This window comes from Oncorhynchus nerka, linkage group LG2, assembly GCF_034236695.1.
Source record: "Oncorhynchus nerka isolate Pitt River linkage group LG2, Oner_Uvic_2.0, whole genome shotgun sequence".
Classification (NCBI taxonomy): Eukaryota; Metazoa; Chordata; class Actinopteri; order Salmoniformes; family Salmonidae; genus Oncorhynchus; species Oncorhynchus nerka.
Genome location: NC_088397.1, coordinates 96,989,682 through 97,007,319, shown reverse-complemented (window position 1 = coordinate 97,007,319; position 17,638 = coordinate 96,989,682). Strand labels below are relative to the sequence as shown.

The following is a 17,638-nucleotide window of genomic DNA, read 5'->3' as shown; positions in this document are numbered from 1 at the left end:
CCCTGTGAAGAGGCGATGGTGCGGGAATGCCCCTGTGAAGAGGAAATGGTGCGGGAATGCCCCTGTGAAGAGGCGATGGTGCGGGAATGCCCCTGTGAAGAGGCGATGGTGCGGGAATGCCCCTGTGAAGAGGCGATGGTGCGGGAATGCCCCTGTGAAGAGGCGATGGTGCGGGAATGCCCCTGTGAAGAGGCGATGGTGCGGGAATGCCCCTGTGAAGAGGCGGAATGAATGCCCCTGTGAAGAGGCGATGGTGCGGGAATGCCCCTGTGAAGAGGCGATGGTGCGGGAATGCCCCTGTGAAGAGGCGATGGTGCGGGAATGCCCCTGAAGAGGCGATGGTGCGGGTGAAGAGGCGATGGAAAGGGAATGCCCCTGTGAAGAGGCGATGGTGCGGGAATGCCCCTGTGAAGAGGCGATGGTGCGGGAATGCCCCTGTGAAGAGGCGATGGTGCGGGAATGCCCCTGTGAAGAGGCGATGGTGCGGGAATGCCCCTGTGAAGAGGCGATGGTGCGGGAATGCCCCTGTGAAGAGGCGATGGTGCGGGAATGCCCCTGTGAAGAGGCGATGGTGCGGGAATGCCCCTGTGAAGAGGCGATGGTGCGGGAATGCCCCTGTGAAGAGGCGATGGTGCGGGAATGCCCCTGTGAAGAGGCGATGGTGCGGGAATGCCCTGGACCACAATCGAGATTAGACAAAACTAGAGCCTGCAGGACTTGCTTAGTGGAGTGTGGAGTCAAAAAAGCAGAGCATCTATTTATCACGGACAGACCTCTCCCCATCTTTACAACCATTGAATATATATGTTTTGACCAGGACAGTTTACAATCTAAGGTAACGCCAAGTAATTTAGTCTCCTCAACTAGTTCAACAGCCACACCATTCATTACCAGATTCAGCTGAGGTCTAGAACATAGGGAATGATTTGTACCAAATACAATGCTTTTAGTTTTAGAGATGTTCCGGACCAGTGTATTACTGGCCACCCATTCCAAAACAGACTGCAACTCTTTGTTAAGGGTTTCAGTGACTTCATTAGCTGTGGTTGCTGACAGGCATATGGTTGAATCATCAGCGTACATGGACACACAGGCTTTGTTTAATGCCAGTGGCAGGTCATTGGTAAAAATAGAAAAGAGTAGAGGGCCTAGAGAGCTGCCCTGTGGTACACCACACTTTACATGTTTAACATTAGAGAAGCTTCCATTAAAGAAAACCCTTTGAGTTCTATTAGATAAATGGCTCTGAATCCACGATATGACAGAGGTTGAAAAGCCATAAACACACACGTTTTCTCAAACAACAGGTTACGGTCAATAATAGTCAGAGGCTACACTGAAATCTAACAGTATAGCTGCTACAATCTTCTTCTTGTCAATTTCTTTCAACCAGTCTTCAGTCAGTGGATCCCACAGTGACCGCACGTACATATCCCAACCAGAAGCCATGGATTACAGGCAACATCCTCACTGAGCTAATGACTAGAGCTGCCGCTTTTAAGGACCGGGACATTAACCCGGACGCTTATAAGAAATCCCGCTACGACCTCTGACGTACCATCAAATAGGCTAAGCGTCAATACAAGACTACGATCTAATTTTCTCTCATTTATTGGGAATGACCCGTAAGTAAGCATTTCGCTGTTAGTCTACACCGGTTGTATATGAAGCATGTGACAAATACAATTGTGTTTTTTATTTGACACACACACACACACACAACGTGTACACACACACACACACACAACGTGTACACACACACAGTCTCATCCAAGGCGGAGATGAGTGACAAAACTACACCTCTCCACTGAAAGGCTTTTTAAAAATTAGATACTTAATGTTACATTCAGTTAAATTAAACCAATTTAAATGAAATTCAATTCCGTAAATAGCTATAGCTACGGGGCAATTATTACTGGGCAGACAACCATGCCAACATGATGGATCTATAACAACGACATATAGGATAAAAACACATTATAAACTGGGTGGTTCGAGCCCTGAATGCTGATTGGCTGACAGCCGTAGTATATCAGACTGTATACCACGGGTATGTATGACAAAAACATTTATTTTTACTGCTCTATGTTACATTGGTAACCTGTTTATAATAGAGAAAAAAAGGCACCTCGGGAGTTGTTGATATATGGCCAATATACCACGGCTAAGGGCTGTGTCCGGGCACTCCGCGTTGCGTCGTGCTTAAGAACAGCCCTTAGCCATGGTATATTGACCGTATACCACACCTCCTCGGGGCCGTATTGCTTAAGTAGACAACACTGCGTGTGAATACGTCATTGTTTCAACAGAACTCTGCTACTGCTATATGCGTCTGTCGTTTATAAAGACGACCTTTCCCCGGCCGCTCCCTCTCCTCCAGACCATGAGTTGTAATCACGGTGTCTCCTTCCGCAGCGTACAGGCTGTACACGGTGGTGCCGAAGCTTGTCAAGTTTGTGGACATGCTGACCAACTGGTACGTGAGGACCAACCGTAGGCGTTTCAAGGTGAGTTCACCCTCAAACACAGAGGCTTAAAGAGACAGTAACCACTATACCTCAAACACAGAGGCAGTCAAATAGCTTAAAGAGACAGTAACCACTATACCTCAAACACCGAGGCAGTCAAATAGCTTAAAGAGACAGTACCACTATACCTCAAACACCGAGGCAGTCAAATAGCTTAAAGAGACAGTAACCACTATACCTCAAACACAGAGGCTTAAAGAGACAGTAACCACTATACCTCAAACACAGAGGCAGTCAAATAGCTTAAAGAGACAGTAACCACTATACCTCAAACACCGAGGCTTAAAGAGACAGTAACCACTATACCTCAAACACCGAGGCTTAAAGAGACAGTAACCACTATACCTCAAACACCGAGGCTTAAAGAGACAGTAACCACTATACCTCAAACACAGAGGCAGTCAAATAGCTTAAAGAGACAGTAACCACTATACCTCAAACACCGAGGCTTAAAGACACAGTAACCACTATACCTCAAACACAGAGGCAGTCAAATAGCTTAAAGAGACAGTAACCACTATACCTCAAACACCGAGGCTTAAAGAGACAGTAACCACTATACCTCAAACACCGAGGCAGTCAAATAGCTTAAAGAGACAGTAACCACTATACCTCAAACACCGAGGCTTAAAGAGACAGTAACCACTATACCTCAAACACCGAGGCTTAAAGAGACAGTAACCACTATACCTCAAACACCGAGGCTTAAAGAGACAGTAACCACTATACCTCAAACACCGAGGCAGTCAAATAGCTTAAAGGTACAGTAACCACTATACCTCAAACACCGAGGCAGTCAAATAGCTTAAAGAGACAGTAACCACTATACCTCAAACACCGAGGCAGTCAAATAGCTTAAAGGTACAGTAACCACTATACCTCAAACACCGAGGCAGTCAAATAGCTTAAAGAGACAGTAACCACTATACCTCAAACACAGAGGCAGTCAAATAGCTTAAAGAGACAGTAACCACTATACCTCAAACACCGAGACAGTCAAATAGCTTAAAGAGACAGTAACCACTATACCTCAAACACCGAGGCAGTCAAATAGCTTAAAGAGACAGTAACCACTATACCTCAAACACCGAGGCAGTCAAATAGCTTAAAGAGACAGTAACCACTATACCTCTGTTACTCTGTTGACGATGCTATATTGACTACAGTAACCACTATACCTCTGTTACTCTGTTGACTATGCTATATTGACTACAGTAACCACTATACCTCTGTTACTCTGTTGACTATGCTATATTGACTACAGTAACGTGAATGAATTGAGTTGGTCATCAATGACTCTCTGGTTTAAAGATATGTTGTGTTATGTATGGAACACGTTAGGGAGGAAGAGGAGGAGGAAGATGATGATGTTTGTAACCGTGTATTGTAACCCCACAGGGAGAGAGTGGAACAGAGGACTGTCTGGGGGCTCTGGAGAATCTCTTCAGTGTTCTGTTCTCCATGTGCAGACTGATGGTGAGTCACATGGTGTAAAGGTGCGCATACTGTTTAACCCGGCTGAACTCTGCTCAATGACATCTGCTTCCATTGAAAGTGATGCATTGAGGGCGACAATTTCTCTTCGCCAAAACAGTTGCGCTTAGAACTAATGTACCGGAGTGTTCTAAATAACGAGCGCTCCGATGCTGTGCCCCGTGGCGCTGTGCCCCCACAGTGCCCCGTGGCGCTGTGCCCCGTGGCGCTGTGCGCCGTACCTCGTGACGCTGTGCCCCGTGACGCCCGTGACGCTGTGCCCCGTGACGCCGTGCCCCGTGACGCCGTGCCCCGTGACGCCGTGCCCCGTGACGCCGTGCCCCGTGACGCCGTGGCCCGTAGCGCTGTGGCGCTGTGCCCCGTGGCGCTGTGCCCCGTGGCGCTGTGCCCCGTGGCGCTGTGCCCCGTGGCGCTGTGCCCCGTGGCGCTGTGCCCCGTGGCGCTGTGCCTCGTGACGCTGTGCCTCGTGACGCCGTGCCCGTGACGCCGTACCTCGTGACGCCGTACTCGTGACGCCGTGCCCCGTGACGCCGTACCCCGTGGCGCTGTACCTCGTGACGCATTGTGTGTATATCAGGCTGTAACTAAATCTCCGGTTAAACTTTTAAGTTCCTCCTCACAGAAATTGTTAAAGAAGGAAGTTTGAACTTAAGTCTGCTGTATATGATAATTTTACTTATTAGCTCTCAACGCAGGTGTCTTTGTATAAGGACAAGGTCTCCCTCAGTTAGAATGGTAACGAGGACAAGGTCTCCCTGAGTTAGAATGGTAACGAGGACAAGGGCTCCCTCAGTTAGAATGGTAACGAGGACAAGGGCTCCCTCAGTTAGAATGGTAACGAGGACAAGGTCTCCCTCAGTTAGAATGGTAACGAGGACAAGGTCTCCCTCAGTTAGAATGGTAACGAGGACAAGGTCTCCCTCAGTTAGAATGGTAACGAGGACAAGGGCTCCCTGAGTTAGAATGGTAACGAGGACAAGGTCTCCCTCAGTTAGAATGGTAACGAGGACAAGGTCTCCCTCAGTTAGAATGGTAGGAGAGGTCTCCTGTTAGTGCATGTCAACGAGGACAAGGTCTCACTAGTTAGTAATGGTAATAGGACAAGGTTCTTCTCTAACTATGGTAGGTCTCTCCTCCCCACTAGTATAGAATGGTAATAGGACGTTGTTCTTCCCTAAGTTAGAATGGTAACGTTGTTCTCCCTAAGTATAGTACTGTAACGTAGGTTGTTCTTCCTAACTATAGTACTGTATAGTAACGTTGTTCTTCTCTAACTATAGTACTGTTAGAATGGTAACGAGGACAAGTCTATCAGTTAGAATTCTTCCCTAACTATAGTACTGTTAGAATCGTTGTTCTCAACTAACTAACTATAGTACTGTATAGTATCGTTGTTCTTCTCTAACTAGGTATCTCTCCTCCTCCCCACTAGTATAGTACTGTATAGTATCGTTGTTCTTCTCTAACTATAGTACTGTATAGTATCGTTGTTCTTCTCTAACTATAGTACTGTATAGTATCGTTGTTCTTCTCTAACTATAGTACTGTATAGTATCGTTGTTCTTCTCTAACTATAGTACTGTATAGTATCGTTGTTCTTCTCTAACTAACTATAGTACTGTATAGTATCGTTGTTCTTCTCTAACTATAGTACTGTATAGTATCGTTGTTCTTCTCTAACTATAGTACTGTATAGTATCGTTGTTCTTTCTCTAACTATAGTACTGTATAGTATCGTTGTTCTTTCTCTAACTATAGTACTGTATAGTATCGTTGTTCTTCTCTAACTATAGTACTGTATAGTATCGTTGTTCTTCTCTAAATGGTCTCCTCCTCCCCACTAGGCTCCCTTCACCCCATTTATTACAGAGATGATGTACCAGAACCTGCGTCACCTGATCGACCCCACCTCTGTAGAGGAGAAGGACTCCAGTAGCATCCACTACCTCATGTTGCCTCTAGTCAGGTAATCAGTCTATCAATCACACAGTACCTCATGTTGCCTCTAGTCAGGTAATCAATCAGTCTATCAATCACACAGTACCTCATGTTGCCTCTAGTCAGGTAATCAATCAGTCTATCAATCACACAGTACCTCAGTACTGTCAGGTAATCAATCAGTCTATCAATCACACAGTTCATGTTGCCTCTAGTCAGGTAATCAATAGTACTATCAATCACACAGTACCTCATGTTGTTCTAGTCAGGTAACTCAATCAGTCTATCAATCACACAGTACCTCATGTTGTCTAGGCAGGTAATCAATCAGTCTATCAATACAGTACCTCATGTGCCTAGTCAGGTAATCAATCACACAGTACTGTATCATGTTGCCTCTAGTCAGGTAATCAATCAGTCTATCAATCACACAGTACCTCATGTTGCCTCTCTTCAGGTAACTCAATCAGTACTATCAATCACACAGTACCTCATGTTGCCTCTAGTCAGGTAATCAATCAGTCTATCAATCACACAGTACTTCTCATGTTGCCTCTAGTCAGGTAATCAATCAGTCTATCAATCACACAGTACCTCATGTTGTTCTAGTCAGGTAATCAATCAGTCTATCAATCACACAGTACCTCATGTTGCCTCTTCAGGTAATCAATCACACAGTACCTCATGTTGCCTCTATAGGTAATCAATCAGTCTATCAATCACACAGTACCTCATGTTGCCTCTATCAGGTAATCAATCACACAGTATCAGTTGCCTCTAGTCAGGTAATCAATCAGTCTATCAATCAAACAGTACCTCATGTTGTCTCTAGTCAGGTAATCAATCAGTCTATCAATCAAACAGTACCTCATGTTGCCTCTAGTCAGGTAATCAATCACACAGTACCTCATGTTGCCTCTAGTCAGGTAATCAATCAGTCTATCAATCACACAGTACCTCATGTTGCCTCTAGTCAGGTAATCAATCAGTCTATCAATCACACAGTACCTCATGTTGCCTCTAGTCAGGTAATCAATCAGTCTATCAATCACACAGTATCTCATGTTGCCTCTAGTCAGGTAATCAATCAGTCTATCAATCACACAGTACCTCATGTTGCCTCTAGTCAGGTAGTCAATCAGTCTATCAATCACACAGTACCTCATGTTGCCTCTAGTCAGGTAATCAATCACACAGTACCTCATGTTGCCTCTAGTCAGGTAATCAATCAGTCTATCAATCAAACAGTACCTCATGTTGCCTCTAGTCAGGTAATCAATCAGTCTATCAATCACACAGTACCTCATGTTGCCTCTAGTCAGGTAATCAATCACACAGTACCTATGTTGCCTCTAGTCAGGTAATCAATTCTTCAATCAAACAGTACCTCATGTTGCCTCTAGTCAGGTAATCAATCACACAGTACCTCATGTTGCCTCTAGTCAGGTAATCAATACTGTAGTATGTTGCCTCTAGTCAGGTAATCAATCAGTCTATCAATCACACAGTTTCTCATGTTGCCTCTAGGCAGGTAATCAATCAGTCTTTCAATCAACTATCATGTTGTACTGTATCAATCACACAGTACCTTGTTGCTTCTAGGCAGGTAATCAATCAGTACTGTCAATCAAACAGTATCGTTGTTGCCTCTAGGCACTAACAATAGTCTGTCAATCACACAGTATCTCATGTTGCCTCTCTAACTAACTATAGTACTATCAATAGTATCGTTGTTCTTAGGCAGGTAATAATCTATAGTACTGTATAGTAGTCAGGTAATCAATTCTATCAATCAAACAGTATAGTGCCTCTAGTCAGGTAATCAATCACACGTTGTTCTTGCTAACTAGTCAGGTAATCAATCACACAGTACGTTGTTCTTAGTCAGGTAACAATCAGTCTATCAATCAAACAGTACCTCATGTTCTTCTAGTCAAATCAATCACACTACCTCATGTTGCCTCTAGTCAGGCTCCCTTCACTACCCATTTATTAGTCAGGTAATGATGTCTATCAATCACACAGATGTTGCCTCTAGGCAGGTAATCAACCTGATCAACCCCACCTCTGTAGAGGAGGTAATCAATCACACAGTACCTCATGTTGCCTCTAGGCAGGTAATCAATCAGTCTATCAATCACACAGTATCTCATGTTGCCTCTAGTCAGGTAATCAATCAGTCTATCAATCAAACAGTACCTCATGTTGCCTCTAGGCAGGTAATCAATCACACAGTACCTCATGTTGCCTCTAGTCAGGTAATCAATCAGTCTATCAATCAAACAGTACCTCATGTTGCCTCTAGTCAGGTAATCAATCACACAGTACCTCATGTTGCCTCTAGGCAGGTAATCAATCACACAGTACCTCATGTTGCCTCTAGTCAGGTAATCAATCAATCAATCATTGAATTTGTCTCGAAGGACCATGAACTGCACCATTCACCAGCTCAAGTATCCCCCCCCACTAGTGATTTGGTGCACTACTATTGAAAAGATCCCCATGGGTGGTAGTGCACTATATAGGGAGTAGGGCGCCATTTTGAAGAGTGACTTCCTCCTCAATGAATCTGAAAGGGTCTCTTGTCAAATTAGTAGCAGGGGATACAGTCAGCTCAGTCTTTCGACTAAAACTATTTATTTCCCAATTTATTAAAAAATATATATTTTTAAGGATTCCTCTTTAAAATTATATTTATTTTGAAATTGGAACGTTTGGACTTTTCTTTGCATCTCTTTTGTCAGAAACAAGAAGTGATTTGTGTTTTATGATGAAAATGACTCCCAGATGCTTCGGCGATGAGAGTATTTTGTTTTGAACCAACTTATTTGTGTTGAAACGCCTGTCAATTAATACTTTTCTGTTTGTATCAGTTTATTAACTCTGAGCTGCATTCGTGTCTGTACAACTCATCAGACATGATCAAACCCAGGACTTGATTTAGACATGCAGGTCACACACACACACACACACACACACACACCTTTGTTGTTAGTGCTATGATTGAGTAGCTATACCCTTTAGTGTGTCTCTGAAGCGGCAGGGCCGTTGCTTTAGTCTCTGAAGCGGCAATCAGTGTGTGTGTGTGTGTGTGTGTATTCTCCAGTCACTCTGAATATCTGTCTTCACTACAGTACCTGCTCCCACACACACACACCTCTACCTCGCCGGTCTTTACCATTCATGTACTGTCCCAGCCCACATATTACTACCCAGCCTGCTCGGCTGCAGCGGGCGACCTTGTTAAGAGCTCCTTCCAGTTCCTGTCCAAGACGTGAGACATCCTGTAGGGGTGACCTCCAATCAGGAGGAGACAAGTCGTCTGTCCGTCCGCTCTAAACCCATTAAGTGATTGGTTATCTGTCCTCTCCTTCTGTCTTGTTTCTGTGCGTCTGTCTCTGTCTGTCCCTTATCATGGTAATGGGACACATCTTGCTGCTGTGATTTGCACATTGTGGTATTTCGCCTAACAGATATGAGAGTTTATCCAGTGTTGGATTTGTTTTTCAAATTCTTGTGTGTGTCTGTGTGATCTGTGTTAAAGCATTTGTTAGGAAGTACAGCTCCGTTTCCATTTTGTGGGCAGTGGGTACATATCCTATACTGTAGCAAGGCTCACTGAGTCTCTACGATGAATTTGGAAAGTATTCAGACCGCTAATGACTTTTTAAACATTTTGTTGCGTTACAGCCTCATTCTAAAAGTGATTCAATTACCCTGTAATGACATCACAATTACCCTGTAATGACATCACAATTACCCTGTAATGACATCACAATTACCCTGTAATGACATCACAATTACCCTGTAATGACATCACAATTACCCTGTAATGACATCACAATTACCCTGTAATGACATCACAATACCCTGTTGTGACATCACAATTACCCTGTAATGACATCACAATTACCCTGTAATGACATCAAATTGTAATGACCCTGTAATGACATCACAATACCCTGTTGTGACCCTGTTGACATCACAATTACCCTGTAATGACATCACAATACCCTGTTGTGACATCACAATTACCCTGTAATGACATCACAATACCCTGTAATGACATCACAATTACCCTGTAATGACATCACAATTACCCTGTCATGACATCACAATTACCCTGTAATGACATCACAATACCCTGTCATGACATCACAATTACCCTGTAATGACATCACAATTACCCTGTAATGACATCACAATTACCCTGTAATGACATCACAATTACCCTGTCATGACATCACATACCCTGTAATGACATCACAATTACCCTGTAATGACATCACAATTACCCTGTAATGACATCACAATTACCCTGTCATGACATCACAATTACCCTGTAATGACATCACAATTACCCTGTCATGACATCACAATTACCCTGTAATGACATCACAATTACCCTGTAATGACATCACAATTACCCTGTCATGACATCACAATTACCCTGTAATGACATCACAATTACCCTGTCATGACATCACAATACCCCGTCGTGACATCACAATACCCCGTCGTGACATCACAATACCCTGTCGTGACATCACAATACCCCGTCGTGACATCACAATACCCCGTGACATCACAATACCCCGCCGTGACATCACAATACCCCGTCGTGACATCACAATACCCCGCCGTGACATCACAATACCCCGTGACATCACAATACCCCGTCGTGACAAAGTGAAAACAGGTTTTTAGACATTTTTGCACATTTGTAACAAATAAATAAAAACTGAAACCTTTTTTTTTACATAAATATTCAGACCCTTTTGCTATGAGACTTGAAATTGAGCTCAGGTGCATCCTGATTATCCTTGATGTTTCTACAACTTGGAGTCCACCTGTGGTAAATTCAATTTAACAGTGACCAAGTAGGCTACTGTGGCTATTTGTTCATAATGTGGACCTACCGGAGTGGCCTATTTTCAAGACCCTCGTTGTTGACTAGAAATGGATCTATAACTGGGCTAATAACTCACTATCTTGCACAGAATATGAACAAACGTACCCAAGTGGCTACATGAAGCTCTTGCTTTTGAATTCGAAAACCTGGTGTACATTGGGTTTTGATGCGCAGTCACAGGAAATGCTTTCATTCACCCACTGTATGGTGATAGGGTGAGAGTCTTTTCCTCGTAGCATGGTGGAGATGACCACTTGTAGAAGACGCTTTTCCAATCACACCCTTTCCTGCTGGGCCCTCAGGGTCGTTTGTGCCTGTGTGCTCGGGGACCATCGTCGGTCAGGAGGGCTGGTGAAGTGCTGGGGGGGGTCTGATGGGTTGGTGGGTTCCTATCTTGTCTGTCCTGCCTGTAGTCGGGTTCTGAAGTGGGACTGTTCTGTTGTCTTCCTCTTTGGGGATGGCCAGCTCTCTCATGAGTTGTACATTGTCCCACCTCAGTTTACTCCCCTCCTCCAACTGGGCTGTTTTTCTCTCCTGTTGGGTGTTTTGTCACCACAGTCCAGCGAGCAGACACCCCCTCCCCCCCCTCCCAGCTCTGGTTGAAGGGGGGGTGGTGTTGTGCTCTCTGGGATGTGTTGAATTGCCGTTTGCGCTCTACCATCTCGGTCTCCAACTGGGTGAATTTATCCCTCATGTTAATACAGGAGCAGTGCTGTTGTGGGATCTGGGTCTGCTCGGTGCTGTTGTGGGATCTGGGTCTGCTCGGTGCTGTTGTGGGATCTGGGTCTGCTCGGTGCTGTTGTGGGATCTGGGTCTGCTCGGTGCTGTTGTGGGATCTGGGTCTGCTCGGTGCTGTTGTGGGATCTGGGTCTGCTCGGTGCTGTTGTGGGATCGGGGTCTGCTCAGTGCTGTTGTGGGGTCTGCTCGGTGCTGTTGTGGGGTCTGCTCTGTTGTGGGGTCTGCTCGGTGCTGTTGTGGGGTCTGCTCGGTGCTGTTGTGGGGTCTGCTCGGTGCTGTTGTGGGGTCTGCTCGGTGCTGTTGTGGGGTCTGCTCGGTGCTGTTGTGGGATCTGGGTCTGCTCGGTGCTGTTGTGGGATCTGGGTCTGCTCGGTGCTGTTGTGGGATCTGGGTCTGCTCAGTGCTGGGGGGTGACTCTCTTGCTTGTCTGTGGGACTGTTTGAGAAGGGGGTGTGATCTGACTCGCTCAGGATGGGGGGGGGGGGTCGTCACCAGGGGTCAGCTTCTCCTGCGGTGCTTCTTCTTCGATCCTGTAAAAGGCTGAAAACATTTGAGGTTTCCCTGCACTACTACTGTTCCAGACTTGTACTGATTGACACAGACTGTCGCAGTGTCCTCAGTGTCCAGTATTCTGACCCTCCATCCTGGTTTAATACCCTCCCTGTCCAGTATTCTGACCTTCCACCCTGGTTTTAATACCCTCTATGTCCTCTGACCCTCCACCCTGGTTTAATACCCTCTCTGTCCAGTATTCTGACCCTCCACCCTGGTTTAATACCCTCTCTGTCCAGTATTCTGCCCCTCCACCCTGGTTTAATACCCTCTCTGTCCAGTATTCTGACCCTCCACCCTGGTTTAATACCCTCTCTGTCCTCTGACCCTCCATCCTGGTTTAATACCCTCTCTGTCCAGTATTCTGACCCTCCACCCTGTTTTAATACCCTCTCTGTCCAGTATTCTGACCCTCCACCCTGGTTTAATACCCTCTCTGTCCAGTATTCTGACCTTCCATCCTGGTTTAATACCCTCTCTGTCCAGTATTCTGACCTTCCACCCTGGTTTTAATACCCTCTATGTCCTCTGACCCTCCACCCTGGTTTAATACCCTCTCTGTCCTCTGACCTTCCACCCTGGTTTTAATACCCTCTCTGTCCAGTATTCTGACCCTCCATCCTGGTTTAATACCCTCTCTGTCCAGTATTCTGACCCTCCACCCTGGTTTAATACCCTCTCTGTCCAGTATTCTGACCCTCCACCCTGGTTTAATACCCTCTCTGTCCAGTATTCTGACCCTCCACCCTGGTTTAATACCCTCTCTGTCCAGTATTCTGACCCTCCACCCTGGTTTAATACCCTCTCTGTCCAGTATTCTGACCCTCCACCCTGGTTTAATACCCTCTCTGTCCTCTGACCCTCCACCCTGGTTTAATACCCTCTCTGTCCAGTATTCTGACCCTCCACCCTGGTTTAATACCCTCTCTGTCCAGTATTCTGACCCTCCACCCTGGTTTAATACCCTCTCTGTCCAGTATTCTGACCCTCCACCCTGGTTTAATACCCTCTCTGTCCTCTGACCCTCCACCCTGGTTTAATACCATCTCTGTCCAGTATTCTGACCCTCCACCCTGGTTTAATACCCTCTCTGTCCAGTATTCTGACCCTCCACCCTGGTTTAATACCCTCTCTGTCCTCTGACCCTCCACCCTGGTTTAATACCCTCCACCCTGGTTTAATACCCTCTCTGTCCAGTATTCTGACCCTCCACCCTGGTTTAATACCCTCTCTGTCCAGTATTCTGACCCTCCATCCTGTTTTAATACCCTCTCTGTCCAGTATTCTGACCCTCCATCCTGGTTTAATACCCTCTCTGTCCAGTATTCTGACCCTCCACCCTGGTTTAATACCCTCTCTGTCCAGTATTCTGACCCTCCACCCTGGTTTAATACCCTCTCTGTCCTCTGACCCTCCACCCTGTTTTAATACCCTCTCTGTCCTCTGACCCTCCACCCTGGTTTAATACCCTCTCTGTCCAGTATTCTGACCCTCCACCCTGGTTTAATACCCTCTCTGTCCAGTATTCTGACCCTCCATCCTGGTTTAATACCCTCTCTGTCCAGTATTCTGACCCTCCATCCTGGTTTAATACCCTCTCTGTCCAGTATTCTGACCCTCCACCCTGGTTTAATACCCTCCCTGTCCAGTATTCTGACCCTCCACCCTGGTTTAATACCCTCTCTGTCCTCTGACCCTCCACCCTGTTTTAATACCCTCTCTGTCCTCTGACCCTCCACCCTGGTTTAATACCCTCTCTGTCCAGTATTCTGACCCTCCACCCTGGTTTAATACCCTCTCTGTCCAGTATTCTGACCCTCCACCCTGGTTTAATACCCTCTCTGTCCAGTATTCTGACCCTCCACCCTGGTTTAATACCCTCTCTGTCCAGTATTCTGACCCTCCACCCTGGTTTTAATACCTTCTCTTAACAGAGGGTTAGTGTGCTCTTATGGCCCTGTGCCATGCCAGGGGCGGAGGGGTCTGTGTGGAAGGTGAGGTTTCTCTTTTGTATTTTTGTAGGTTTTTACTGTTGTTTTTCTGCTGGTTGTTGTTTTCCTTGACGGTCTTTGGAAGTACAAATCCTTTCCAGGTATTTAAAGTTTAAATTCAAGGATGTTTGAAGTTTCGATTTGGATTGAAGGTGTACCTGGTTGTAAAGGTCTCCTGAGTAAGTCTGTGGAAAAAAAAGAAAAAAAAATCCAGGTTTAACCCATTCTAATTCTAGATTTTTGGGGAAAATTTCAGGAGCCTGTTCGGCTGCGGAGGGAAGCCTTGTTAAGAGCTCCTTCCTGTTCCTGTCCAAGAAGTGAGACATCCTGTAGAGGTGACCTCCAATCAGGAAGAGACCATCTGTCCGCCCGCTATAAACCCATTAAATCATTTTTTATTTCATTAGGATCTCCATTAGCTGTTGCGAAAGCAGCAACTACTCTTCCTGGGGTCCAACATAAAACATAACACATAATACAGAACATTAATAGACAAGAACAGCTCAAGGACAGCGCTACATAAGTCAAATAAAAAAAAAACAAACGGCACACGTAGCCTACATATAAATACACACAATATCTGGGTCAAGTAGGGGAGAGGCGTTGTGCCCCGAGGTGTTGCTGTATCTGTTTGTTGCTGTTCATTTGAGCAATATGAGATGGGAGTTCCATGCAAATAGGGGCTTTTCTATAATACTGTACACCTTTCTTGAATTTGTTCTGGATTTGGGGACTGTGAAAAGACCCCTGTTGTCTGGTGGGGTGTGTGTGTGTGTGTCAGAGCTGTGTGTAAGTTGACTATGCAAACCATTTGGAATTCTTATTAAAAAAATGTTTTTGATGCAGTCAATCTCTCACCTCTTAGCCAAGAGAGACTGGCATAGTATTTACATCAACCTTTTGGTTATTATTTACAGTACCAGGGATTACTACATGATTCCATATGTGTTATTTCATGGTTTTGATATCTTCACTATTATTCTACTATGTAGAAAATAGTTCAAATAAAGGGAAAAAAATCCTGTAATGAGTACGGTGTGTCCCAACGTTTGACTGGTACTGTATATTAGCCCTCTGATTACAATGAAGAGCAAGATGTGCCACTCTGTTCTGGACCAGCTGCAGCTCAACTAGGTCTTTCTTTGCAGCACTGGACCACATGACTGGACAATAATCAAGATCAGACTAAACTAGAGCCTGCAGGACTTGCTTTGTGGAGTGTGGAGTCAAAAAAGCAGAGCATCTCTTTATTAAAGGACAGACCTCTCCCCATCTTTACAACCATTGAGTCTATATGTTTTGACCAGGACAGTTTACAATCTAAGGTAACGCCAAGTCATTTAGTCTCCTCAACTTGTTCAACAGCCACACCATTCATGACCAGATTCAGCTGAGGTCTAGAACGTAACCTCTCTGGGATATTCGGGACGGTAGCGTCCCACCCCGCCAACAGCCAGTGAAAGTGCAGGGCACCAAATTCAAAACAACAAAAATCTCATAATTCCTAAAAAAATAATCCCATGGAATTCCTCAAGCATCCAAGTATTTTACACCATTTTAAAGATACAAGTCTCGTTAATCCAGCCACAGTGTCTGATTTCAAAAATGCTTTACAGCGAAAGCTCCACAAACTATTATGTTAGGTCACCACCAAGCCACAGAAAAACCCAGCCGTTTTTCCAGCACATATATTTACTTTTTTTTTTCCAACAACAGGTTATGGTCAATAATATCAAAGGCTGCACTGAAATCTAACGGTACATCTCCTACAATCTTCTTATCAATTTCAATGATCAATTTCTTTCAAACGATCATCAGTCATTTGTGTCAGTGCAGTACACGTTGAGTGCCCTTCTCTAAAAGCATGCTGAAAGTCTGTTGTTAATTTGTTGACAGAGAAGAAGAAGAAAAAACCATTTGCTAAGAGCTGATTGGTCTGCTGTTAGAACCATTAAAGGTCGCTGTACCACTCATGGGTAGTGGAACGGCTTTGGCTTCCCTCCAGGCCTGAGGACAAATACTTTCCTCTAGGCTCAGATTAAAGATATGACAGATAGGAGTGGCTATAGAGTCAGTAGGAGTGGCTATAGAGTCAGTAGGAGTGGCTATAGAGTCAGTAGGAGTGGCTATAGAGTCAGTAGGAGTGGCTATAGAGTCAGTAGGAGTGGCTATAGAGTCAGTAGGAGTGGCTATAGAGTCAGTAGGAGTGGCTATAGAGTCAGTAGGAGTGGCTATAGAGTCAGCTACCATCCTCAGTAGTTTTCCATCTAAGTTGTTAATGCCAGGAGGTTTGTCATTATTGATCGTTAACAATCATTTTTCCACCTCTCTCACATTTAACTTTACAAATTTTAAACTTACAATGCTTTTCTTTCATTATTAGTTTTTTCTTTTTAAATGCATGAATACGGGTGGCAGGTAGTGGTTAGAGTGTAGAGGTGGCAGGGTAGCCTAGTGGTTAGAGTGTAGAGGTGGCAGGTAGCCTAGTGGTTAGAGTGTAGAGGTGGCAGGGTAGCCTAGTGGTTAGAGTGTAGAGGTGGTAGGGTAGCCTAGTGGTTAGAGGGGTGGTAGGTAGCCTTGTGGTTAGAGGGGGTGGCAAGTAGCCTAGTGGTTAGAGTGTAGAGGCGGCAGGTAGCCTAGTGGTTAGAGTGTAGAGGCGGCAGGTAGCCTAGTGGTTAGAGTGTAGAGGCGGCAGGTAGCCTAGTGGTTAGAGTGTAGAGGCGGCAGGTAGCCTAGTGGTTAGAGTGTAGAGGCGGCAGGTAGCCTAGTGGTTAGAGTGTAGAGGCGGCAGGTAGCCTAGTGGTTAGAGTGTAGAGGCGGCAGGTAGCCTAGTGGTTAGAGTGTAGAGGCGGCAGGTAGCCTAGTGGTTAGAGTGTAGAGGCGGCAGGTAGCCTAGTGGTTAGAGTGTAGAGGCGGCAGGTAGCCTAGTGGTTAGAGTGTAGAGGCGGCAGGTAGCCTAGTGGTTAGAGTGTAGAGGCGGCAGGTAGCCTAGTGGTTAGGGGGTGGTTAGAGTGGTTAGAGGCGGCAGGTAGCCTAGTGGTTAGAGTGTAGAGGCGGCAGGGTAGCCTAGTGGTTAGAGTAGAGGCGGCAGGGTAGAGGTGGTTGGCAGGTAGCCTAGCCTAGTGGTTAGAGTGTAGAGGCGGCAGGGTAGCCTAGTGGTTAGAGTGTAGAGGCGGCGGTAGCCAGGGTAGCCTAGTGGTTAGAGTGTAGAGGCGGCAGGGTAGCCTAGTGGTTAGAGTGTAGAGGCGGCAGGGTAGCCTAGTGGTTAGAGTGTAGAGGCGGCAGGGTAGCCTAGTGGTTAGAGTGTAGAGGCGGCAGGGTAGCCTAGTGGTTAGAGTGTAGAGGCGGCAGGGTAGCCTAGTGGTTAGAGTGTAGAGGCGGCAGGGTAGCCTAGTGGTTAGAGTGTAGAGGCGGCAGGGTAGCCTAGTGGTTAGAGTGTAGAGGCGGCAGGGTAGCCTAGTGGTTAGAGTGTAGAGGCGGCAGGG

At 45.7% G+C, this 17,638-nt stretch overlaps 1 protein-coding gene across 1 annotated transcript in view; it reads left to right on the top strand.

The window, feature by feature from the left end:
• LOC115124801 (isoleucine--tRNA ligase, cytoplasmic-like) overlaps positions 1 to 17,638 on the top strand; it is a gene marked incomplete at its 5' end in the record, with an annotated part of 63,136 nt that overhangs the window by 4,177 nt on the left and 41,321 nt on the right. Inside the window, 3 exons of the mRNA XM_065022022.1 lie at positions 2,416 to 2,507; positions 3,927 to 4,004; positions 5,867 to 5,988. Coding sequence (XP_064878094.1) covers positions 2,416 to 2,507; positions 3,927 to 4,004; positions 5,867 to 5,988 — 292 coding nt within the window. The remainder of the gene's footprint in view (positions 1 to 2,415; positions 2,508 to 3,926; positions 4,005 to 5,866; positions 5,989 to 17,638) is intronic.